The following is a 27,037-nucleotide window of genomic DNA, read 5'->3' on the forward strand; positions in this document are numbered from 1 at the left end:
AGTCGGCAGCACGTGACAAAGGTGATCACTTCTCATTGAAAGGCCTTCTCACTTGACCCCCGGAACGCTCCTGATTTTCCTCCGATGATACCGGCCACTCAGTATCTTTGACTGGTTCCCTGTCATCTCCCTGACCTCTTAACATGGCGTGCCCCAGAGTACACAGCATGGCAGTCTTATCCATCTCATGGCTTTAAACAGCATTCTAAAATGTTGATGACTCTCAGATGTACACCTCGCCCAGACCTCTCTCCTGACATCTGATGCCACCTGTTTTTAACAGTCTTATTGAGAGTGCTACTAGAACATCCAATAAATATTTTGAACCTATTGTGTCTAAAACTGAGCACACACACCTGATCTTTCATTTAATGCCTGACAAACTTGTCTTCATCATCCCAGTTAACGGTAACTCCAGTCTTTCTTTTACACCCCGTGTCCAATGTGTCAACAAACCTTGTGGACTCTACTTTCAAGATACATACAGAATCTTAATATTTTTTGCCACATCACCACTGTTCCGTGCCACCATTATTCCTCACCTGGATTATTGCTATAGGTCAAACTAGACTTCCTGAGTCTTCCCTTGACTCTTACAGTCTATTCTCAATACACCAGCCTATTACAATGAAAACCAAATCATTTCCCTCTGCTCAGAAGCCTCCAATGACTTCCCATGTCACTCAACAAAGAAACCAAAGTCAACACATGGCCCACAGGTCCCTACAGGAGCTAAGCTCCATGCTGCCCGTGACCCCTGTGACCCCCTCCCTGTTAACCTGCTCACCTCCTTGCCTCTCCTCAAACATGCCAGGCCCAGTCCCACACCTGCCCTTTGTACCTATAGCCCCTCAGCCTGGGAGGCTCCTCCTCCAGGTTGTCACTTGGCTTGTCGCTCATCCCATCAGGCTCACACGTCACCTTCTCTGTAAAACTGTGCCTGCTGACCCTGTGTGAATTGTAACCACTTCCTTCTCTACTTACTCTTTCTCCATGGTCTTTATCACTATCAAACCTACTGCATATCTTCCTCGTCCCACTAGATAATAAGCTCTACCAAGGGCAAGAATTTTTGTCTGTTTTGTTAACTGCTGTATCCCCAGGACCTAAAACAGTGCCTGGCTTATTCTATTAGTAACTCAATTAAATATTAAAGCAATTTACTATCTATCAAAGTATAGTTTTCATTTATAAATTAATAAGTTAATTTATTACTAATTATTTATAAATCTATAATAAATGCATTAACAATCAAATTAATAACGAAACCAGTTCCACACCTCATGAAGAACTGGAGCGCTGTTGAAATAGAAGTCTCATTGAGATGGAGAGCTCAGGGCAATTTCAGAGGGAAGAGCTTAATCAGCTGAACAGCCTCAGGAGAGCATTGAGCCTGAGGGATTAGAAGTGGGCAGAAGAAGAGATGGAAAGTGGGCGAGATTTAGAACGGGGCGGGGGGCTCACAAAAGTGACTCTTTTGCTAACTCTTGCTAACATTTTCATTTTCAGGACCTGGAGGCGGATGCTGAATTCCAGAATGACAATAGTAGCACTCCTAGAGATGGCTGCGAACCTCAGGTAACCCCAGTTCTGCTGAGTCTCCAGAATCAACACTAACCTAAACCTACCTCTTAAACTCAGTCCTCATCTAATCCTGCCGGGAGGAGGGGAGAGGACAAATAATGAAGGAAGAAGTAGGGACGAGGCGTGGTAGTGCATCTTCCACCACTTGTTCTCTATTATCAAATGTGTCGAGTTTCCCAGGTTTTCCCCCGTCAGGAGAACTCCATAGTAAATAAACAGCAGCAAAGAGACTTTGAAGCAACTCATGGACTTCACACATATCTTACTGTACTCTTCCTCTGTCCATAAGAATGAAAACTTTAAAGGAAAAAATTGTATAACACTTTGTAAAGGCACAATCTCAACAAAAAGAAAGCTTGTTTGAAAAAGCCTACAAAAAAGAATGCTGAACCCTGAATAGAGGGGGATGGAACAGAAGTAGAAAGACACAGGAAGCATTTGTTTCACCTAATAGATATTCGGGAAAAGGAAAAAACAGAAAATCATCATCTTGCGTGGAAACGGACGAAAACGATACCTACCGTTGTTTTACAGCTGGAACGGTCGGATCTTTCAGGCCTATTTTGCTGATTTGATTGTGTATATCTTGAATATTTTTCAGGAGTTCATTATTTTTGGAAATACAAGTCTCTAATAATTCATCTTCTTCCATGAGTTCCTCCTGTCTGCCAGAGCCATGAGTCTCAGATAAGCTTCTGGACAAAGCATTCAGAAGTTTGTCACAGGAGGTGTTTTCACCCCATTCAGCATCTTTAATGCTTATACCGAGCACCTTCAAACGTTCGTCCAAATGTCTGGCCTTGTCTTTCATCTGATGAATTCTTTCCTCTTTATTTTCCACCGTCAAAGTACTTCCTGGTACCACCTGTGAACCTGAGGCTGAAAGGTCTATAAGAAGCTCACCAGAGAGTTCAGCTGCTCTCAGAGAAGCCAAAAAATCTTCCAGAGCTTTGAGGGCATCTTTACTCCTCTGGACTCTGTGGTTCATTTCTTCGAGTTGAGTTCTGTGTTTCAGGATAATATTCTGTGCTGCATGCAGGTCAAGCGGGTGTAATTCCTTCAATGCAAAGTTGCCTGACTGTTCCAAATGATTACATATTTCAATCTGTCTTACTATGGAATCTTGGATATTCTACAATAAAGGTAAGAAAAGCTGTAAGACTGAGGCAGAAAAAAGAAAAATTGCACAGCAGAAACTAACCTCAAATTATGTCACTAGATTTGATCTAGAAAACTGCTTCTCAGTCTAACCAAGGCTGACAGTTTTGACAGAAGGAACACTTTAATTACAAATGATCAGATGGCCCAGCTGTTTCATTATCTGATACCCTTCCTGATATTTAAATCCCAAGAAGAAAAGAGGTATATAAATCTATTGATTCAATGAAAATAATTACAGGTTGAACTATTGAGACATCTGTTTATAATTTGAAAAATAAAAAAATATTTTTAGGATGAGATTTCAAATAAGTACACTGTAGAATATGACAATTTAAGCATCTTCGTCTAGTACAGAGAGAAAATTAGGATTTCAGTCATTGGAGAAGGCATTCATAAGCAAGCCTTCATTTTTAATTCAAAGAAAATACGTCATTATTTACTCCATGGTACCTACTGATACTTTCCAATTGGCAAGGAATTAAAGAGTTGAGAAATAAATAACAAGTCTAAATTATTGAAGATTTTTCTGCCGTGGCTTATATTTGAAATAAATACTATGGATGTATAATAAAAAAATGCATAAACATGTATAAATCTCTGAAGAACTGTTTATTCTATAAATACACTGTGAGAATTTATACTTACCCTCAGGTTTTGATAAATGTCATCAGCATCAGTGAGATTAAATTCTTGAACGGCCATTTCACAGAGGAGCAGGTCTGAGTCACAGAGAAGGAGCAACTCCTTCTCCACAGGTGACACAATATGCAGCGCAGTCTCCAAAGACTCCATTCTGGGTGAAAAATAAATCAGACGTGAGGGGAAAGCACAGCAGAAAGATAGCTTATAAAACATTTAATATTAATGCCATTATTTAACCAAGAACAGAAAATAATTATTCAATAAAAATACATACAATGATATGTATAGATCATCACATTAAAACCCAAACCCAGTGATCCACAATGGCAAAGAATGAGTTGTTTGCTATATCCAAGTACTCGCGATAATTTACCTGATACTGTGCTGAATGGAAAACTGTTGTAAAGCATACTAAGGCTTTCTCTCTCTTTTGAAATACAAAATACTAAATGTAATTGAACCTTGCCTTGATGACAAAGACATTCATTATGCATACTAATTATTTTATTAGTGGAAATATACTAGGATTCAAAGTCTAGGCCAATAATAAGTTGAAATGTGTGACCCTGGATAAATAACATATAGACTCTGAGCCTCAGTTTCCTCCTATGTAAAATGGGGAGATGCGCTGGGGGTACACATCCTATGTAACGGGATAACAATAGCACTCTCATTCTAAAAATGAGGAAATCAAGGCCCAGAGAAGTTACGTGACGTGGCTAAATTCAGGCTCAAGGGGAGACAGTGGGAAGAGCACGGCCTTTGGAACTCAACAGACTTTAAGTTCCACTTAAGTCTCTGGCCAGTAGTGTGGCTTGGTTATGTGATTTAACCTCCCCCAGTAGCAGTTCCCTCATCAGCTTCTCTTATGGTTGTTGTCACAACTAAATAAAATAACATACTTAGTATAATATTAGCCTCTCTTAAAATTTAATACATTTAGTAAACTCATGGTTAATAGATCCCAGAATTATACCTGGTATTAAGAGTCATCTGAAGCTCTCTTTCTTTCTCCTTTAGTTTATCTCTTGCCTGAACTAGAAAAGGCTTCCTAATGTCACTTTCCAGCTCTTCTAACTTCAGTGAAGTGACTTCAAACTCTTTCCAGCAAGCCTCAGTTTCATTTTTTAAGACCTGGATGAAATATGTAAATTAATTTTTCAATGAATGGGTTAATAGGCACAATTATTCTGTTCCTACAAAATGAGACATTTACAATTGTGGGCACAAACACAAAGTTTCACATGAAAACACATTTGAAAAGATATTTTACAAGTAAACTATCCTTCAGAGAGCAATGCTATTAACTGTGCTCTCGGAGAATCCACTGAATGAAATCAAGGGAATCAGCAACATGGCTTTCAAAGGAATCCAAATGCCCTTCCCTGAAGTTAGATACACAGACTACAATTCAGAAAGATACACAGAGATATAAGAACATATTCTATTAGATATTGTATTTTCTCTAGTCTTTTTTTTCTCCTTAAACTAAAATTGCAATGAACCAAAATCATTTCTATCAAATGAGAAGTGAGTAAAATTAACTTATGATCTATAGTTAAACATCTAAAATTCTATACTATTCCAACCCCTAATCTTGGTTCTTTTTTTAAAAAAAGGCACTGCTATAGAATCTGAGTGCTCATCAGTAAAATTTGTTCTTCACTTTCCCCAAGGATTCGTATAGTTTTTCTAACCAACTTATTATTCAGTCACAGGAGTAAGGTCTCAAGACAGCTTCTTAATTGTGATGAAAACGTGCTACATCCACTACTTGAACAACAGAGATTCTAACACATGAATTTTGCTTATTCAGATGGAAAACAGAGAAGAGCCATTTGGTAGAGTGTGACTCAGGAACTGGCATCATGAAAGGAAGATAACTAGAAAATATGAGAGGGCATTGCAGGAAGCACGCATGACCTTTTCTCCACCTGATGGGCTTTCTGTAAGGGTTCACTCTAATGCACATCCAAGCATATGAGGGTGTTGCACTGCAATGCACAGCTTATCTTCAAAATAAGGAAGATACTTATTTGTAGAACTTAACGATTGGTGTGCCCATCACTAGATTGTTTTTTCTGCAGCTCCTGAGTCAGATGCAGTACTCCCTCTGACGGCTCTCCACAAGATCATCCATCATGTACAGAGAAAACTCCCTCCACGACCTCCCCCTTTCTTATTACCCAACATCGGACAGATAATGTGACAATTTGGTTAAGATGATAGATGACTGAAACAAAAATTCAGAGTCGCTGGTTTTTCACATATTGTTAATTTTGGAGCAAACCAGAAGCTGTGTTGGCTGAAATCGCCTTCAAACACATTGTTTCAACCAATTCATCTGAAGCCTTCATCCCCATCCCAAACACAATCTAAACTTCTGCAAGCCACAGTATATAGAATATCAAATTAGAGCATGAGCAATAAATTAGCACCCCGAACAAACTCCTTCCTGGGTTTGGGTGTCTTCCTGAAATCCGGTGACAGAGAGTTCTTCAGAAACATCCAGCATATGAGACCGCAACAAAAATGGTGAAGCCTATACTTACGGCGGCATTATTTTCTAATAAAAGATAAAACTCCTCTAGTAATATTTTCAGTACTTACCTGTAGATCTGTCAGTTTATCCTGCAGACAAACACTACTCCTTTCCTTGTCACTAGAGAAATCAGAGATAATCCTGACAATGTTGTTTTGCAGGTGTAGTTCAAGATTGTCTCTGTGTGTATCATACCTGGAAAAAAATTAAATGCAATGTTACTTAATTTTAAAAATAAGACTAAAATAATTTTTTTTTAATTACTGTCAATTGTCCATGAGGAAATCCCAGAGAATTTCTGCTTAAGTTACTGGATCACATGCAAAAATTATGACTAAAGGAAAATAAAAACTTACTTATTAAAGTATAACATTTGCACTGATGAAAGATTTTTGCTGGATTTTCTAGCTGTTTAAAAGAGTTTACCTCTCCTTAACATATACACAATACTATACATAAAATAGATAACCAGCAAGGACCTACTGTATAGCACAGAGAACTATACTCAATATTTTGTAATAATCTATAAGGGAATAGAATCTGAAAAGGGATATATACATACAAACATACATCATATATATACATATATATGTGTGTGTGTACGTATAACTGAATCACTTTGTTGTACACCTGAAACTAACACAACATTGTAAATCAACTGTATGTCAATAAAAATAATTTTTTTAAAAAAGAGTTTACCTCTCTAGTAAACTATTTATAGATGCACTGTGATCCTTTTCATATTTCTCCATAACGCTTTCCTCCTGTTGAGGCTTTAACTTGGATTCCAGGCTGAAATCCTTAATCGATTCCATTGCCTAAGCAAATATGCAAAATAGTAAACATATTATATTCAATATACTTAATTGTCTGGAAGAGATAAACATTTTGTGATACAAAGGGATATCACTGATTCTTTATACCCCAAACCAGGAGATAATACAATTTATTTAAAGTTTCTCAGCTCAGAGAAAGGTCTTTCCATAGGACAGAGGAGACTTATTAGACTGAGTCTCACCTTCTAATTGGTCTGTCAGCAGGATAAAGGAGTTCTCCCAGCCCCTAAGTGCTGTTTCTGCCTGTGACCACATAGCCATGGTCCAAGGCAGACAGAATCCTAGCATGCAGGAACAGACCTCTGAAAAAAAATACACCTTGTTCCTTCCCTACCCCTTCTGACAGGCAGTCTGGGCTGTGATACACAGCAAATCCCCACTTTCCTAGAATTTAAGAATTTAGAAAATCTAATTCCCAAGGAAATTAAAAGGCATTATAATGAGAAAAAGACAAATGACAAATGAACTAGTTCATCTCAATGACACTGAAGCATCTGTGCAGTTTAAGCTCAGCCTCTTGTGCTCTCAATAGTAACACGCAGACAGCGTGTATTCATAATGGTTCAAAATGGTCTCTTTTGGAAAGAACTGTTGGTATCCTCAGAGGAAGATTAAGTTATGCTTGCCATAGCTTTGGTTTGTTGTATTCTAATTCTTTGAAAAGCAATCTTCCTTACATTATTTAAGTGGGAATTCTCAGCTGATGGAAACAATCAGATAATTAAATGCAACACTCAATGAGAAGTGGATTCTTGTACACCTGGATTTTTTCATTGGGTTTACTTCTAAAATACATTATCCAAATTTAACACCTTTTCAGCTGATGGCTGACTATCTGATTTTGCAGATGGAACCTCACTGAGGGCATTCCTTCCTCCATTCTCAGATGTGTCTGCAGTACCCCTAGGAAGGAATCAAAATTGCGTATTAAAATACAGGGAGAAAAACAAAGCCTAAAAGAGAATGAATAATACTCAGTGTCATTTGATTTCGAGAGAGGGTTTATCTCATTTCTCCCTGACATGCAGCTATTCTTATGAGGCACTAACTTGTTTTTCGACGTGCCTCCCACAGTGGGTTGCAGTGTCATATGAATCTCAGAAGCACATTTCCGAAGACTTTCTATCTTCTGTTCGTAATCTTTGAGCGCTCTCCTCACTTCTTGTTGACTCTTCTGTGAAGTCAGCTCTTCACACAGCTCCCGCAGGACATCCATGTGGTGATCAAGCTGGTACAGGCTGCCTTCCTCCGAAAAGCAGGCCTGATTGAGGAAATAAAGCAGGGAAGGTGTTTCAAATGAGTTTACATGATTAGTCCTTGAGGATTAGAAACTAACAGATGTGTGTGACTTTAAAAACACCTTCAATTGATACAGCAACTATGGAGAACAGTATGGAGGTTCCTTAAAAAACTAAAAGTAGAGGGCTTCCTTGGTGGCGCAGTGGTTGAGAGTCCGCCTGCCGATGCAGGGGACACGGGTTCGTGACCCCGTCCGGGAAGATCCCACATGCCGCGGAGTGGCTGGGCCCGTGAGCCATGGCCACTGAGCCTGCGCGTCCGGAGGCTGTGCTCCGCAACGGGAGAGGCCACAACAGTGAGAGGCCTGCGTACCACAAAAAAAAAAAAAACAACTAAAAGTAGAACTACCATACGACCCAGCAATCCCACTACTGGGCATATATCCCGAGAAAACCATAATTCAAAAAGAGTCATGTACCACAATGTTCACTGCAGCACTATTTACAATAGCCAGGACATGGAAGCAACTTAAGTGTCCATCGACAGATGAATGGATAAAGAAGATGTGGCGCATATATACAATGGAATATTACTCAGCCATAAAAAGAAACAAAATTGAGTTGTTTGTAGTGAGGTGGATGGACCTAGAGTGTGTCATACAGAGTGAAGTAAGTCAGAAAGAGAAAAACAAATATCTATGCTAACACATATATATGGAAACTAAAAAAAAAAAAAAAAAGGTTCTGAAAAACCTAGGGGCAGGACAGGAATAAAGATGCAGATGTAGAGAATGGACTTGAGGACACAAGGAGGGGGAAGGGTAAGCTGGGATGAAGTGAGAGAGTGGCATGGACATATATACACTACCTAATGTAAAATAGATAGCTAGTGGGAAGCAGCTGCATAGCACAGGGAGATCAGTTCAGTGCTTTGTGACCACCGAGAGGGGTGGGATAGGAAGGGTGGGAGGGAGAGGCAAGAGGGAGGAGATATGGGGATATATGTATATGTATAGCTGATTCACTTTGTTATAAAGCAGAAACTAACATACCATTGTAAAGCAATTATACTCCAATAAAGATGTTTTTAAAAAAAGGGAAAAAACCAAAAACAAAAAAAAACCAAACACTTTCTTTTATAAGCCCATCCACCGTATGCCTGGTGTGGGAATGGGCACTGGAAACAAAGACGAGCAGTCAGCCCTAAAGGGATTCGCTGCAGCCCAGTGACGTAGTGAAGGAAACCAGAACACGTCAACCCAATGTATGCCTCTTTGATGTGAAAATTACTTTTTTTAATTGAAGTATGGTTGATTTACAATGTTGTGTTAGTTTCTGCTGTATAGCCAAGTGATTCAGTTAAACATATATATACATTCTTTTTCATATTCTTTTCCATTATGGTTTAGGACGTGAAAATAATTTTGAACTGAAGGCAATTAAGAAGCAGTAAACACAGAGGGAATTCCCTGGCAGTTCAGTGGTTAGGACTTCGCGCTTTCACTGCTGGGGCCCAGGTTCAATCCCTGGTCAGGGAACTAAGATCCCGCAAGCCACGCAGCATGGCCAAAAAAAAGAAAAACGAAACAGAAAAGGTTTCCCCTTTTCTACCTAAAGGCAAGAAATAAAGTTTATTTTACTGGAGACAGAGTTCTATCAGCCCAGAGATGGGACCAAAGGAATCTGCAAACAAACCCTGTACCCTAACCCTTATCTTCCTAGTTTCTTCTTCACCTTTTTACTATCCCTAGCCCAAACTCCTTTGTCTTGTCAATTCTTCACAAATGTATTGTTTCTTTGTCTAACAGGTATAAAAGATTCCTGCTCTGGTCACTTCTTTGGGTCATCATGCTCTTGTGAAGGCTCCCATGTGCATATAAAAATTCAATAAAATGTGTATGCTTTTCTCCTGTTAATCTGTCTTTGTCAGTTCAATTTCCAGACCCAGCCAGAGATCTTAAAGGATAGAGGAGGGCTTCCCTGATGGCACAGTGTTTGAGAGTCCGCCTGCCGATGCAGGAGACACAGGTTCGTGCCCCGGTCTGGGAAGATCCCACATGCCGCGGAGCGGCTGGGCCCGTGAGCCATGGCCGCTGAGCCTGCGCGTTCAGAGCCTGTGCTCCGCAATGGGAGAGGCCACAACAGTGAGAGGCCCGCGTACCGCAAAAAAAAAAAAAAAAAAAAAAAAGGGTAGAGGAAAATTTGTTCCTCCCCAACAGTAGTCACATAAATAATGAGCATATCACATGACAAGTGCTATGACAGGGCCACTACCTGCCTTAAGGAGCCAGAGAAAGCCTCCTTCACATGGAGGAGCCATCTGAGCTAGAGGTGGAAAGAACACGTAGGAGTCCTTCCAAGTAAAAGGGGAGAGAGGTCATGCCTAGCAAAAGGAGCAGCGGAGAGAAGAAAAGCTCCAGAAGTTCTGAAAGGACATGGCTGGAGGGGTGATGAAGGCGTGTCCTGGGGCCACACATGAGGGGCCTTGTGTGGCCTTCTGAGGAGCATGGAGATGTCCCGGGAGTAATGGTGAACCAGTGACATAAGATTTGTGGTTCAAAGGGATCACTCTGGTGATAGGGCTGGAAGACAGTGCAACCACCATCATACTGAGAAAATGACCCCAGGTTAAGGGAAGTGGCAACACTGGTGGAAAGGAAGGAAAAGAAGCAGCTCTTCTGAAGATGGGAGCTGGCAACCGACTACACTAAGGCTGAGTGAGAAGGAAAGGGGAATGGGGGAGGGAGTTCTGAGATGGCAATGCCTTTCATAACCAGGATACATAAGAGGAAGAAAAGTTCAAGAGGAGATATTATTGGTTGGTTTGGGACATGCTGAAGTGGAGGTCTCTGGGGAACACTGGTGATATCTACTTCTTGGTTAGAAACACAACCTGGAGGTCAGGGGAAAGGACGAGGCTGGAGATAATGATAGGTGCTATCATTGTAGAGAGGGCAGTTAAAACACCCAAGTGCATACAAGTACCTGGAGCAAGCATGAAATTAGCCAAAAACTGAGACCCCAAAACTAAGACATCAGGGTAACACAATAAAAAAGGAAAATTAGGGAAGGGCACTAAAATGAAGGCCTCCCTCCAAAATAATAAAATAAGAAAAAGCAAGAGAGATTTGTATCGAGAGAGCCACAGCAGTAGCAAGTTTAAAAGAAATGAAAAGAGGGGTCAGGACTATCAAATATGCAGAAGAAATCAAACAGGATGAGGACCAAAAAGAGACCATTAGATCTGCCCCGGCTGGTTTATATCCTGATTTGGTATCTTTCACAAGAGCCGTGTTTCTGAGGACACCATGTCCTTACAAAAGTAACTACGGGAACTTCAATAGCGGGTGACACATCTTGTAACCAGAGTCTCAGGACAGGGGCCACTGAGATATATAAATCAGAAATATTAACTCAATTCTGAATTTTTCTCACTTCCAAAAAACAAGAAGCATGGGCTCTAGTTAGAGCTTGGACTGCAGAAGGGAAGATCCCCAGGGGACAAAAGGGCTGAAGTAATTTTCAGAGCAGATTTAACCCTAGCCAAGGGCATATAAAACCGTTTAAGATAAACCCCACAATAACAAAATGTGAATGGAAACAGGTTTTTACCTCATGTTGCTTGATGAGACCCTTGGTCCTTCCTCTGCGAATTAGTTTCTTTTCTTTATTTATTTGTTTTTCGAGTTTTGCAATATTGTCACTAAGTTTTTCTTTTTCGATGTCTATTGTTAGTTGTTGAATATACAAAGACACTTCATGATGAAGCGACTGCCAAGAAAAGAAAAACAAAAAAAACCAAAGGCACATATTAACCATAATAGGATATACTGAAAGGATTTCCATTAGAAACACAAAAATATTTGTTGTAACAAAGGATAGAAATAGAGCCTATGTGAAATTCTGATTCACCCATGTATCTTTGGGGAGGATGTTTTAAAATATATCAGAAACATTTTTTTTCTTTCTAATAACTAAAAATGTGTTTTGTCTGTGAAAGACACTGTTAGAATTAAAAGACAAGCTGCAGACTGGGAGAAAATATTACAAAACACGTATCTGAGCCTATGGAGAAATATCAAGTAACTACAATGTGTATCCTGAATGGGATTCCAGAACAGATGTAAAAGGACATTAGGGGAAAACTGTGGAAATATGAATAAAGTATAAACTTCAGTTAATAATCTATCAATATTAGTCCTTTAACTGTGACAAAGGTACCATATTAATGTAAGATGTTAATAACAGGGGAAACTGGTCATGGGTATATTGGAACTCTCTGTATTACCTTTGTAATAATTTTGTAAATCTAAAATTGTTCTAAAAGTTTATTTTAAAATGTGTATTAGGGCTTCCCTGGTGGTGCAGTGGTTGGGAATCCGCCTGCCAATGCAGGGGACAAGGGTTCGAGCCCTGGTCCGGGAGGATCCCACGTGCCACAGAGCAACTAAGCCTGTGGCCACAACTACTGAGCCCGTGTGCCACAACTACTGAAGCCCACGCGCCTGGAGCCCGTGCTCTGCAACAAGAGAAGCCACGACAATGAGAAGCCCGTGCACCACAATGAAGACCCAACATGGCCAAAAATAAAACAAACAAACAAATAAATAATTTTTTTTTAAATGTGTTTTAAGAAGGCCTTTAACAGTGGATATTCAATTATATTACCTTATTCTCTCTCTCTCTCCATATATTCACACACACACATGCACACACTTAATACTAAGTACCATTTACTAAACACAATCTCTGTGGTAGGTGCTTTATATAAATCCTTGCAACAATCCTGCCAAGTAGGTGGAATTATTCCCATCTTATCACTGAAGCTCCCAGTAGTTAAGCAACTTGCCCAAGGTCATAGCTGCTGGATCCAGGTCTGTCAGCCACCAAAGCCTATACCTATTTTCTATGAAACTCTATATGTTTATATGTGTCAATAAATTGTCTTAGTCAGGATCCAACCAGGAAACCAGAAAACATTAAATATTTAACGCAGAGGGAATTAAATGCAGGGAATCGATTATAAGAGATGAAAGCCAAAGAGGGGACAGTAAGGTAATCCAGAGATTAGCATCGGCAGAAAGCTGCTACCACCCTAGGCTGGAGGCTTCAGCGGAGCCCAGGGAGAATGGTCACCCATCAGAAGCTGGATCCATGGAACCTGCAGCCAGGGGGAGACACAGCTGCCAGAGGCACTGTGCAAGAGAGAAAGGGAAAGAAAGCCATTGGACTCTCCCTTTTCCACCTTCCAATCACCCTTTAATCTCCAAACACTGCTGTCATTGGATGAACACAGACAGAAGCCAGCTGATGCCAGGCCTGAGAACCACAGCCTACAGTGATCAGCCCTCCGTGATACGGGGCAGACAAGGGACCAAAGATGACTCTGATGACAAACAAGTCCAGGGCCAGATCTATAAGCATAAGCTCCAGACACATATGTATGTTCTTACCTCCCACTTGGCACAGATATCTCTACTCTTTTCTTCCAAAGACAGCTTTACATCCTCAGTTACATTATTTTTCAATTCTTCAACAGCTTTCAAATACTTGGCCAGACTTTTAGTATTAAAAATTATTAGTGCTTCCTAAAAATAAAGCCACAGACAAGAACATGAAAGTCTTATTCTACTGCCACGTCCTCAAAGCTAATTTAACAGGTAGAATTTTAGAGTCTTTAACATGTAGAACCAGGAAAGGACTCCATGAAGACTATTTGAAGATTTAGGGGAGACTTCTCTTGGTAGATTGAGGTTGATCTCCCTTTTGTATCCCTTGAGTTCTTTTGAAAAGAATTGCAAAATATTCATTATTCAAATGTAGTTACACATTTGAGGCCAGGATAAAGACTTCCTTAAGATATGCAGCATGGTTTTTGGTACCCCTTTGATAAATATTTAAAAGGCTTACTGAAAGGCTTATTATGAGCCACTGGCAAAGTATCCTCTAAAATTCTTAAGTATTGAGCAGACGACCACACTTCATAAGTAATACAATATTAAGAGTACACCAGCTTGTATTAGAGATCAGTGTTGCAATAAGACACAATTTATAGTAGGGTTAAGATAGCAAATATTTAATATTGTACATAAGCATTTTATACTGCAAGGAGGCAACATCCCCTTATCATGGACTTCAAAGTTTTGCCCAGGGCCAACCATAATCGCAGTCCCATCCCAGGGAAGGAGCAGCAGGAGATGGGGATGGGATCTGCCTTCCCAGGAATGTGTTCGTCCCTTACTTCACACTTACCTACTCTTATAGAATATTACCTGGCAATACTCCATAAGGACAGAAACCTGGCTTAGGTAACTATCAAATGACAGAACAAAAGTAGTCTGGGGTCTGTGAAAGGGCAGAAAAATCTATAAGAGACAAGAAGATGAAAGTAATTCTGGGGGAGAAGGCAATTAAGCAGGGTGGGAAGTCATTCATATACTTATTATGGGTCTCCTGCAGAAAAGGTACAACCTGAGCCCCCAGGAACCTCCTCCAAAGCCTCTGTGAGGATTGCTACATTTACGGCCAGGGAAGACATGCTAGCCCTGTGTGCAGGAAGGGGGCTCCTACCACCCATGTGTCCCAGGAGTCCCAGGGGGTCTCAGGGCAATACCTGGCAGGGCAGCGATTCTGCTTCTGCTGTGAAAATGGATCTACTTCACTAAATGCCAGAGACAAAACGGTGGAAATCCCTGGCCTCAGATTCCAAAAGGAAGATGGTCAGGGAGAGGAAAAGGGTGCAAAAACTGACACTGTAACTCCTCTCTCTGGTAGAGGAGGGGCCTGCGGCCTCTGCTTTTTCTTTTTCTTCCCTCTTTCCTCAGCTGACCATATCTGTCCTTTTGAAATTCAGCCTAGTGATTACTTAAAAGAACTGACTCTTAAGTTTAGTTCAGCACTCTCAGCATATGGGAGTAAAAGAGAGGAAAAAAGACAGTGGGAATTGGTCAAAGCTGGTGGCTGGCAAGGTGCAAGCAGCATAAGATGACTGTGGGAAAAGCAATGCTGAAATACCTGATATCAGGGTCCAATACGGTTAACCGTCCAGAAAGCCAGAAGAGGGTTGAGCCCAGACAAGAGAAGGAGACCACAAGGAGAATGGAGAGGCTCCTGTAGGAGCTCCTTTTCCTGAAAAAACTGTGCACAGTAGCGCTGGCAGTATTGATTTACTTCATCATTTTTTTTTTAATTGAAGTAAATTTACAATGCTGTGTTAGTTTCAAGTGTACAGCAAAGTAATATACATACATATATATTCTTTTTCAGATTCTTTTCCATTATAGGTTATTACAAGATATTGAGTAGAATTCCCTGTGCTATACAATAGGACCTTGTTGATTATCTGTTTTTATATATACTTAATGTGTATATGTTAATCCCAAATTCCCAATTTATCTCCCCCCCCATACCCCACCACTATCCCCTTTGGTAACCATAGTTTGTTTTCTATGTCTGTTAGTCTATTACTGTTCTGGATTTACTTCATCTTTATCTCCCCCAAAATGCCTAGCTCATTTTAAATGTTCAATAAACTTGTTAAATGCTGAATAAATGAATGAAGGAAAGAACACATATTTCTCTACCTGTCCAACCTCCAAGGGTAGAGACCTTGTTTTACTCTTATTTCATATCCCCAAGTACCTCCAGTGTTAGTTAATAGTGAGTCGGCTTTGGACACATCTTTTTTTTTTTTAAGTATAATTGATTTACAATATTATATTAATTTCAGGTGTACAACATGATGATTTGATGCTTTTATGGATTACGCTCCATTTAAAGTTATAAAATAATAGCTATATTTTCTGTGCTGTACAATATATCCTTGGAGCTTATTTATTTTATACACAGTAGTTTGTACCTCTTGATTTCAATACATCTTAAGCTGCCTATCAGACCATGAAAAGTCAACCTAAAACTGTCTCCATACAAAACACTATTGGATCTTTAACTGCTGATAAGCATATGTTCATAAGTAGCTTTTACCAATGCATTTTAATAATAAAGGCTTTATTTTACATTTGAGGAATTTTAACCACTCAAAGTTTCTTCACATACCTTATTTTCATTTACTGGCAGCTGGATAGGACTAGAATTATTATGTCCATTTTATTTGATTAAAAAAGCCAGAGAAATTAAGATTCTTGCTCAATGTCATAGAAGTCAGCCGTGCTTCTTACACTATACCACTGAGTTCATTCATACAGTAAAATGTGAATTAAAAAAAATCGTTTCAATTTTTATTTTTAAGAGTTTCTGGGGAACAATGTATAAAACTTGGAAATTTTTTAAAGTTATAATAACTTTGTTATAATTACAGTGATGGAAACATCTTGATTTCAAATGAGGTAGATTTATATCTACTAATGATAAATGTCCTACATTGGATGGCTGAAAGAGCCGCACCTTGTATTTTGAAATTAGTCCTCTCTGGCTCTCTCTTTGGCCAAGTAATTGTTCAGCCCTTGTAATGTATGATTCAAGTTCCTTCTGTGAGTCTTCCACCTTCAGCCTGACATCCAGGTCTGGGGAAACATCAGTTGAGTTCTTCAACACTGCTACTAATTTTACCATATTGATCTGTGATGACAAAAAATTCTCAACTTAACACTTAGCCCAACTTCTTAGAAAACTCATAAGTTAATAAATATTTTCTTTGAGTAGCAACTCATATTTTCCCACTAGACATAAGAACATCCTATTTATTATATTGATTTTTCCAACATGCTCTAAATAATAAAGAAATAAAATATAAGGCAAAATTCATATTTTACAAAACATTTCCAAACTACAAGGCAATCCTCCCCTCTTCCCTGCCCTCTCACTGACCACTCAGTTTTAAAGACTAAATTCACTAAATAGGGAATATTAAAGAGAGACCTGGACTTTCTCTTTAGCTTCCTGAATCTTTGCCTGAAGCCCAGCTGTGATCACATGCTCAAGAGACTCCTGGCTTGAAACATTTTGCACATCCATTTGTAAAGTGTCTTCAGTTCTAGACACAAGCTCTTCATACATAGAGCCTTTGGCAATAAGATGCTATTAAAACAAATTAAAGTGAGATCACTTAAATATCACTTAAATATTCTGATTATAAATATTCTTATATTTATATATTAAATAATTATAAATATTTAAATATAAATATTCAAATAAATATTCTGATTATGTTAAACATTAACCCTAACAATCTCATCAGGAAATCATAAAAAGTTAACTATTAATCCAAAATGAGGCAAATTTATAGTCTAAAAAATGTTATTTTAAACATTCATTTTGAAATTTTATATTAATATTATCAGATTCTGAGCAACAGTCTTTTATAGATTTTTTTTATATACTAAGCACTTCAATAAAATAAAGACTAGAAGAAATACAATGCCAATAGGGAGAAAATAAGTTGAGAGAGTAGTAATAAACCTTAAAAAGAAATTGTTGTAAGTCTAATCAGCCAGAAGGAGTTCAATAAATGTTACTGGAGAAAATGGCTATTGGAAAACACCTTTTTAGAACCATGCTTTATACAACATACCAAAAATGAATTTCAGATGAATTAGAAAATTATATATAAAATATGAAGCTAGAAAAGAAGAAATTATCCATGAAAATGGATCTGCTCCCTGGGTGCGGAGGGCCTTTTTAGGCATAAGAGACAGAAATGACTAAATAAGTACAAAAATTTTCTATGTGAAATAAACAACTTAAAAGTCAACAACTTGGTAAAAATATTTGCCACACAAATGAAAATGAGTCCTGATTCAGAGAGCTTATAAATTCAGTAAGAAAAATACTAAGATCCCAAAGATAATTCAGAAAATACAAAAACAGATATAATTCCAGAAACAAATGGCTAATGAACATATGAAAGACAGTTCAATCTTACATGTAATCAAATAAGTACAAATTAAAATAATGAGTTACCACTTTTCAGTTATCAAATTAACAAAAAAAATTTAATTACAACTCAGAGGTGGCATGGGTATGATAAAATAGAAATTATATTGTGTGATATCAACTATGTAAATGTTGATCTTATTTATCTTAGAGCAGTGGAACTATGGTGATTTTTATTCTCCTCTTTATACTTTTACACATTATTTAAATGTTCTAAAGTTAGCACGTTCATTTGTAACTTCAAATTTTTCTATTTTGAATCATAAAAGTAACAAAAGCTCCTGTAAAAAACTCAAAGAGTGGAGAGGTATACAGCACATAAAGAAAAAGTTCCTCTTCTTCCCCATCCTTCCCTTAACTGTCATTTAATCAATCATTCACACATTCATTTTAAAAATATTTACTTTATATCTACTAGGTACCAGGAAGTGTACTAAGAGCTGGGCATAATGCAGGATCAAGATACACAGAGTTAGCTATTTGTATATGCTTACAGATATTTTTCTATAGATATAAATGCATAAAGTTTAAAAAAGCAACTGTTTTTAAAAATACTAAAAGGATCACATCACCAATACTGCTCAGCAACTTCCATTTCTTACTTTACAATATATCTTGATCCAACAAAGATCTACTTAATTTCTTTTTAATGGAAGTATATTCCAGCTTGTTTGTGTTTTCACTGTTTATAACAGGGATCATTGTTATAGCTTTGAAATATTTTTTAAATATTGAATTTCTTCTTTCTTACTCATTTATTTCACTACAATAAATTCCAGATACAGCAAATAAATAAATACAAAAATAAAATTAGAAAAGCACTGGCAGATGGCACAGGTAAGTTTATATAATATTTTCAAAGCAATAAAAAGTATTACTCTTATAAACACAAAATTCTACATATACACCTTTCAGAAACGTAGATTTAAAAGAATTATACAAATGTTCCTTTATCCCAAGAACTTTCCATCTGGTTGTAACTTATGTCATGCTCTATAAATTTTATAGCTGAGCTGGAACTCAGTAAAACCTCAACTGTAACTCCTTTCCAGGGAGAACTGAGCGATATTAAAATACACTGTTGCCTCATTGCTTTTCAATGAGTCCACTGCCTGAGAATAAAGACAGAACAGAGTTTTAACAACATTCATCCCCACCCTGCATCAGTTAAGGAAGGGAAAGCTTAATATGGGGTTGATCTTTCAAAGCACAGGTTGTATAATCTCTTACATTTGCACTGCACTGAGCTATAGGAGACTGAACTCACTCATCTCATTGCCCTCTGATACAAGAGAATATTTTAATCTCCATCCTGTAGCTGGGAAAATTAGTTCAAGAATTTAAAATACTAAGGTATTATTAGTCTTCAAATCTATCCTCTGTCTTCAAGCAAAATCACAGCAAATGAGCCAGGGTTGAGATTCCACGCCATTTTTTTAAAACCCCAACAAAGGAAATTCTAACAGTAGTCTTATTACTGTTTCCTTTAAAACTTTTTATCTTAATACATAAGCCTACAACCATAAAAGCTGTCTTTTAAATACTTTTTCCACTCATACCTGCAAAGATTCTTCCACTGAGGTATCTACATCACCTTGTTGTCTCAGAAGATCCAAAACAGATGTGGTTTCCGCCTCCCAGATTTTCACTTGTCCAATCAGTTTTTCAACCTCTTCAGCCACTTTCAGTGTCCCTGTAAATTCTTCGTTTTCTTTTTCATGTTCTTCCCCAGCCTACAACATTCAAAATTATCACTATGAAAATGGTACCATTTACATTATAATTTTCAATTTAAAAAAGTTATATCCCTATAGTGAATTAATTGAACAATGAAAATCTCAAAAACAATGGCTGTTTTTTAAACTCAATGTTTTAATATTATCTTTATAAAGTTTAGTTAAAATGCATACTAAACTATCATGTCAAAACAAATAAAAAAATAAAAACAAGTGCTAAGTCAACATATTTTAATGATTTAAGATCTACTGTTTGGACAATGAAAACAGTACTTTATGATAGCATATATAGCTTTATTATTTTTTTATTAATTTTTATCGGAGTATAGTTGCTTTACAATGTTGTGTTAGTTTCTGCTGTACAGCAAAATGAATCAGTTATACATATACATATATCCCCTCTTTTTTGAATTTCCTTCCCATTTAGGTTACCACAGTGCATTAAGTGTAGAGTTCCTTGTGCTATACAGTATGTTCTCATTAGTTATCTAAGCATATATCACTTTAAAACTTAAAAGATTTGTTCACAAAAATTTTCTTAAGGATGATATCATCCCTATCAGTTACTATTATCTCCATTTTACAGATAAGAAGATTAGAGCTTAGAAAATTAGGGTATTGACTCTATAAACACATTTCTAAAACTTGTATACAATTTAATTAAATACAGCTAGTAGCAATAGTAGTTGTGAAACATCAGAATCAAATTTCCACAAAATTAAGCCTTTTCCCATTAATAATCTCTCAATATGCTACAGGTTGATATGCTACAGCTTTACATGACAGACATTCTTAAAGTTGTTTTTAATCAGATCATATTTTAAATGTATGAGAAAAATATTCTATATTCTTCTATTCTAAAAGCATATTGCACAAATTCAGATTTTTCAAGATCTTCTATGATTATGTCTTTTCACGGTGGGAAAACAAGGGCACTCCATCATGGCAACTGGCCAAAGCCAGTTAAAAATTACTTTCTTTAAAACTATATAAGTTACCATTCTGAAGGAGGCACACTTCCAAAATCATAGGTGTTACACCTTACACGTGTATGATTTTTTTTGTTGTCGTTTCTTTTCCATATTCTTATCTATAATCTAAAGTCATCCTCTGAATTACCCAACAAAGCAAGAAATAAAGATTTTATTTCCCTCCATTTTACAGAAAGGAAGCAAGACACAGAGCAAGGGCTAGCCTAAAGCTGGACAATTTCTGAATAGTAGTCAGAAGCAATCTGAAGAAGATATCAACTCCATCTCCACAGCTCAGAAGTCATGACTGCTTCTGCGTGTCTGCAAACTCCCCAGTGAGTGAGACACCCAGGGCTTTAACACTGAAGACCACTGCGTGAGGGACCCACTTGGGCATTTTATTGGAAAATTACCATACTTTAAATGTTATCTAATGATCCCATTTACCACTGTTTCAACGATATGGTTTTTTCAAAAGAAAAACAGCAAAGTTAAATTATTTCTATGTACAAATGAAATACATAAAGTATGACTATTTACCATAATATTCTGACTGTGATTTTCAGGAAGTTCTACTGACATATCTGTTGAAAAATCAGCAGTTAGGTTCTCTTCTTTAGATAGTTGAGTATTTCCAGAATTGTCAAGAAAGGGCTCATCTTGCTTTTTTATAAGGGGCAGGTTCACTTCCTATAAAAAATTAATGTCATGAAATATAATGTTTATATTTTTATGCTAAGATATATGATTAAAAACAATAAATGAACATAATATATTCAATATATTTTTCAGATATATCAGTTAGTAACAACGTTATAAAATTGCCCATACAACACCTCAGTCTCAAATTGTTATGAATAAGAAATAGAATAATTTAATAATTCAAGTTCAAAAAATTATTTATTAAAGGTATGCTTCTATGAAGCACTACACTAAATATAAAGATAAATAAAGCTTAGTGTATGTTCTCAAGGACCTTGAAATCTAGTAGGCAAAAATGCTTAACGTTATTCTTTAATGGTAAATGAATTTCAACTAGAAATCTGTATGCTGTATATCCACGCAAAAACCTGTACATGAATGGTTATATCAGCATTATTCATAATAGTCAAAAAAGTGGAAAGAAGCCAAATGTTCATCAACTGATCAATAAATAAAATGTGGCATATCCATACAATGGATTATTATTTGCCGATAAAAAGGAATGAAGTACTGATACGTTACAAAATGAATGAACTTTGAAAACATTACACTAAGTGAAAAAAGCCAGAAACAAAAGACTACATATTATATGACTCCATTTATGTGAAATATCCAGAATAGGGAAATCTTTAGAGCTGGGGACACTGGGAGAAAATAAAGAGTGACTGGTAATGGGTACAAGTTTCTTTATGAGGTGATGAAAATGTTCCAAAATTGATCATGGTGATGGCTGCACAACTCTAAATATTTCAACTGAAAACCACCGAGTCATGCAGATTAAATGAGTGAATTGTATGTATGGAAATTATACCTCAATGAAGCTGTTACCAAAAAAAAACTTACAAGCTGAGTTTTTGTAATAAACTTTCTCCATCTTTTATTCAGCCTCCTCAGTTCTTTAGAAATAGATGATCCAACTTCATCATTGCTGACTTGAATTAAGAAATTTCCCACTTCATTTAAAGTAGTATGTTCTAGATTCCACTGGGACAGTGTCTCAAAGGAAACCTACAAAACATATAATCAATGTAATATTTTAATGACATACTATTTGTCTTTTCATTATTTATAATAGATCTTCACCAAGGTTGACTGTAAAGCAAAAGTGAGTGTGAGGGGGCTTCCCTGGTGGCGCAGTGGTTAAGAATCTGCCTTCCAGATGGGTCCCTGTCAGGGGACATGGGTTCGAGTCCTGGTCCGGGAAGATCCCACATGCCGCGAAGCAACTAAGCCCGCGCTCCACAACTACTGAGCCCACGCATCACAACTACTGAAGCCTGCACACCTAGAGCTTGTGCTCCGCAATGAGAAGCCACCACAGTGAGAAGCCGGTACACCACGACGAAGAGTAGCCCCTGCTTGCTGCAACTAGAGAAAGCCCACGTGCAGCAACGAAGACCCGATGCAGCTAAAAATAAAATAAATAAGTTTTTTTTTTAAAAAGTGAGTGTGAGGTTTTTGCAGAGACTTTGACTCTCCCTATTGGTTGAGCGCTTCATCCCTGATCACTAACTGGCAGGCGCTGACTGCCTGTTATCACTCTTGGTCCCGGACTTTCAGGAAGCATCTGATCTTCTCTCTTTCTAAGTGGCTAATGAGCTTACAGCAAAGGTTCTCAGACTTTAGTTCATGGCCCCCTTAATGTCTCAGTAATTTTTTCATGGATTTCCTAGGCTAGAAGAATTATCTAACATTTCTCATTGTTAAGTAGTCAGGTCCAAACAACTTAGTAGTAATTTGTGTGGTGTCCAGCAGACAGATGTTGCTTTGTCTCCCTCAAATTTTAAATTACTTTGAGAGTTCTTTTTGGCAACTCAGGTCACCTCAGCACAGAGTTTGGAAATTCTAAGGCTTAAAGTGCTATTTCCTCAGAGAAATGTGAATTTTAATAAAAGGACTTTAAAGACAGAAGAGCTACTGAAAGCCAAAGATGTGAAATTCTGGTATCAACAGAGGTGACAGGAAGAAATAATGATTCACTCAAATATTCTTTTTGTACTCATATACTTATCAGAAACTTTACTTTCATATGAACAGCCTGTTTTCTGTTAAGTAACATTAGCTTCTATTTGGAAAATGTTTAATCTGAGAGGCTGCCTACATTTATTTACAACAGAGGGAAACAAAATGAAAGAAAGAAAAACTACCTCAGAGAATAATCATAAAACAGGTTATTACATAAATAGCAAATAAAACAACAGTGAATTACTCCAAAATTTCTTCTATAGTTCTCCACATAAGTAAGCTATTTTGTTTTTCCTCCTCCAGAAAGTCAGAAAGGTTTTAGAACTGAAAGGTATGCACCCAAATAGAAAAAAAAAACTTTCTAAAACATTCATTTATTTTAAATGTATCTATAAGCTATCTACTACTCCACATCTTTTATTTCCCTTCCAAGGAACTTAGCAATATACCTTCCAAAAGCTATACTGTGTATGTAAATTATACCCCAATAAAGCTGTGTGTGTGTGTGTGTGTGTGTGTGTGTGTGTGTGCGCGCGCGCGTGCGCACATATGTGTAAAACCTATAACAAAGAGAAAAATTCCTTTTAGCAATTATATGAGAAAGAAACTAAACCCTTTCCAAAACTTTGGAGGATTTTTCCGACAGTCATGCTTACTTGTTCCTGGCCTCTCATTTTTGTATTGAAAACGAGAGTCTCCAAATAAAATGAAAAAAAGTAAAATTGAGCAGGTGCCATTAGACTGAAAATACCTCTTTCATCTGTTCCTTCTTTGTTTCCTCAAAACAAGCCTTTAGTAAACGAAGCTTTTCCACATAAATTGTCCAACATGCCAGAACTTTTTGTAGAGTGGACTTCACATTATATATATTTTTTCTATACATGCAAAAATGATATTCCACCATTGTATATTGTTTACTAATATTTGGATATTCTCCAGCTATAAGGTTAACAAAACAAGAAAGTAATTTAGAAAACAGTTTTTCATTACGAGAATAATACTGCTAAGAAAAATACTTGCATACTAATTGACAGTGGTGAAATAAATATGTATACTAACAATATTAAAAGTGGATGCAAGAATTTTCTAAAGAAAACACATATGTAAAACCAATTTCTAAGACATTAAGGTACATAAAGAAAGCAAAACAAATGAAATGCTATTTTTAAGTGATGGTCATTCCATCAAAAAGTAATTGTATAGCTTTACCCAAATTCTTATGAATTTCTTCACATTTTTGAAAAGAGGTTTCAAGTTGAGCTAAGAACTCTTTTTCTTCAATAAATTTCTGGGGAAAAAATGAAAATAAAACATATTGACAGTTTTTATTTTTAAAAATGTGTCAAGAAATCCAGATAGACATATACACATTGATGAAGCACTTAGGCACCAAAATTTCTTTACAGTTTTAATACTACATATTTGGGTAGGAAAAGAAGAAGAGTAGCTCATGAAGAGAGATAGTTAAGTTCTAAGAGACATAAGCAATATATAGGTATGAGACCTGACAGCTTATCGTAATGCAGTGACATAGTTCTAAAATGGTTTTCCTCTCATGAGAAAAGGCAAGTATTTATAGCAATTTCAACAACTCCTACCATACATATTTATTAATATTGCATAATTTATATCAGCTTCTCTTATCTCATAGGCCTTTATTAATATTGAATAATTTTTATTAGGTATGTTGAGTATGTTATAAATAGATACAATCCATCACACAAAAACTCTTGAGAAATACTATTACCGAAGTTATTATGTGCATTAAGCTAGTAAAATCTATGGAAAAATAGACAGTTAATTAAAAACTCATTGTACACTTATGTGCCAATGGTATGATTATTCAAATGGAAAAATGAAAAATCAAGGTAGGAAAAATAAATTAAAATATTTAAAATCTAATCTAATATAGAATGATGATTCCTGTTTAGGAATGTACAGTATTTAAATCATAAATTGTAAATAAATCTTTCTTCATCATGTTTTTCCAATTTTTACACTGAAGTTTACAATCTTGGGTTTTTCTTTTTGGCCCTCATTCCAAAAACAGAGAAACAGGGAATTCCCTGGCAGTCCAGTGGTTAGGACTCAGGGCTTTCACTGCTGTGGCTCCAGGTTCAATCCCTGGTCGAGTAACTAAGATCCTGCAAGCCACGCAGTAAGGCCAAAAAAAAAAAAAAGAAAGACAGAGTAACAGAAAGAAGGATAATAAGGTCTAACTGTAGAAATGACACGGCCAGTCTGCTTTAGTGTTAATTTACCAAATAAACACACATTTAAATCATTTGCAACATTTTTTCCCTATAAATTGCAAGAGCTAAACCCCCTCCCCCAGAAAGCCTCAAGACAAAACACACTGTTTTTCCCACTCTTAAAACTTGAAAGGCTAAGATTAAAATGTTCAAAGAAAAATTTAATTTTTGACTAAAACCATAAATCTGAGTGGGGAAAAATATTAAACAAGATGTCCAGTAAGTGAAAGTAGGAATTTTTTTAAAGGAAATAACATTGAACATTGAAACTTTCTCTATTATGTAACTTAGTCCGGTTAACTCAATCTCCTCTGTTGTGCTAAATAATGTTTTCTCTTTCTTACTCTTCCCAGTGTCTGTTATTTGCCTACTGGTAATTCTTTTCTCTAGGCAATGTTTAAGCTAATGAAAGCTACCAAGAAAACTCATCTCAAAACCTGAAAAGGTAAGGGAAATTGTGCTAAGGAAAAATGCAAATCCAGCACCATGGAGAACAGTTGTCTGAGACATGAAATAAAGCAGCTTACATGCCAGTCTTCCAGCAATAATTCCACAGATTCTTTGCTCCCGTATTTGATGTTCCAAACAACCAATTTTGATTTCACTTCATCTAGCAAACCAAGAACTGAGCACTTATAGTAATGAAATTCTAGAAGTGGAATGAATTTTTCCCCCGAAATGTTGTTGATTCTGGAAGATAGTGCAGGTTTTAGAATTTAATTTAATATTGTTGGCCAAATGTGAGAAATCGTTTGGCATTTTCAAAAATATTGGGGCTTTAACTTTTTCTTTTAAACACATGGAACTCAAATGAATCCTCATATTTTTTTTTAAACAAAGTAAAACAAACATTGTGACTAGATATAAAACAGCTATTTCTAAGATAAAAATATCTAACAGAACATTTTCTGAAGAAACTATTCCCCTATTGAGAAATTCTATAATAAAATGTTAATCTCTAAAATACTTTACTAAACTTGAAAACTTCCATATAACTTAATGCAACCGTAATTTCAACATTTCACTTTAACAGCTTTCATTATTAAGGCTAATACCCTCTTAATATCATTCTAATAAGCTGCTTATGAATAATGAGAAAAGAGAAGATGATGTGGACAACCACAAATTAAACAATCTTCATATCTGTAGTTTTTTTGAGTTTATAAAGTGCTTTCATATACCTCCTCTCATGTCACCTAGTATCCTTGTGAGACATGAACAGAGTGATTACCATTACTCTGTATTTACAAATGAGGAAACGTACAGAAAGACATAGTAACTTGGCCACAACCAAGATAAAGAGCTGTTTCTGACTATACGTCCAGAACTTTTTCCACCACCATATCCTACCAGGCAATAAAAGAGGAAGTATGTTAGCATGATATAATGTTACTATTACATAAAACATGAAGGAACTGTTATCAAGACTTAAAGACCTATTATCAGAAATTATTGAAAAATCTGTATTTTCTGGTCCCTATAGCACCATGTTAGTGCTCAAACACAAAGGTGTCAGC

At 36.8% G+C, this 27,037-nt stretch overlaps 1 protein-coding gene across 14 annotated transcripts in view; it reads right to left on the reverse strand.

Annotated features, from left to right (window-relative positions):
• SYNE2 (spectrin repeat containing nuclear envelope protein 2) overlaps positions 1-27,037 on the reverse strand; it is a 330,405-nt gene that overhangs the window by 189,147 nt on the left and 114,221 nt on the right. For all 14 annotated transcript variants that reach the window (XM_079912180.1, XM_079912173.1, XM_079912176.1 and 11 more), the window contains exons 14-30: positions 26,048-26,210; positions 24,478-24,556; positions 24,020-24,207; positions 22,147-22,311; positions 21,142-21,291; positions 19,454-19,627; positions 16,881-17,039; positions 16,407-16,580; positions 13,457-13,591; positions 11,616-11,774; positions 7,815-8,026; positions 7,578-7,668; positions 6,629-6,747; positions 5,998-6,124; positions 4,364-4,521; positions 3,391-3,538; positions 2,106-2,716 (exon numbers count right to left, since the gene is read on the reverse strand). In XM_079912180.1, the coding sequence (XP_079768306.1) occupies positions 2,106-2,716; positions 3,391-3,538; positions 4,364-4,521; positions 5,998-6,124; positions 6,629-6,747; positions 7,578-7,668; positions 7,815-8,026; positions 11,616-11,774; positions 13,457-13,591; positions 16,407-16,580; positions 16,881-17,039; positions 19,454-19,627; positions 21,142-21,291; positions 22,147-22,311; positions 24,020-24,207; positions 24,478-24,556; positions 26,048-26,210 (3,012 nt within the window). The remainder of the gene's footprint in view (positions 1-2,105; positions 2,717-3,390; positions 3,539-4,363; positions 4,522-5,997; positions 6,125-6,628; positions 6,748-7,577; positions 7,669-7,814; positions 8,027-11,615; positions 11,775-13,456; positions 13,592-16,406; positions 16,581-16,880; positions 17,040-19,453; positions 19,628-21,141; positions 21,292-22,146; positions 22,312-24,019; positions 24,208-24,477; positions 24,557-26,047; positions 26,211-27,037) is intronic.

This window comes from Stenella coeruleoalba (assembly GCF_951394435.1).
Source record: "Stenella coeruleoalba genome assembly, chromosome: 2".
Taxonomy (NCBI): Eukaryota; Metazoa; Chordata; class Mammalia; order Artiodactyla; family Delphinidae; genus Stenella; species Stenella coeruleoalba.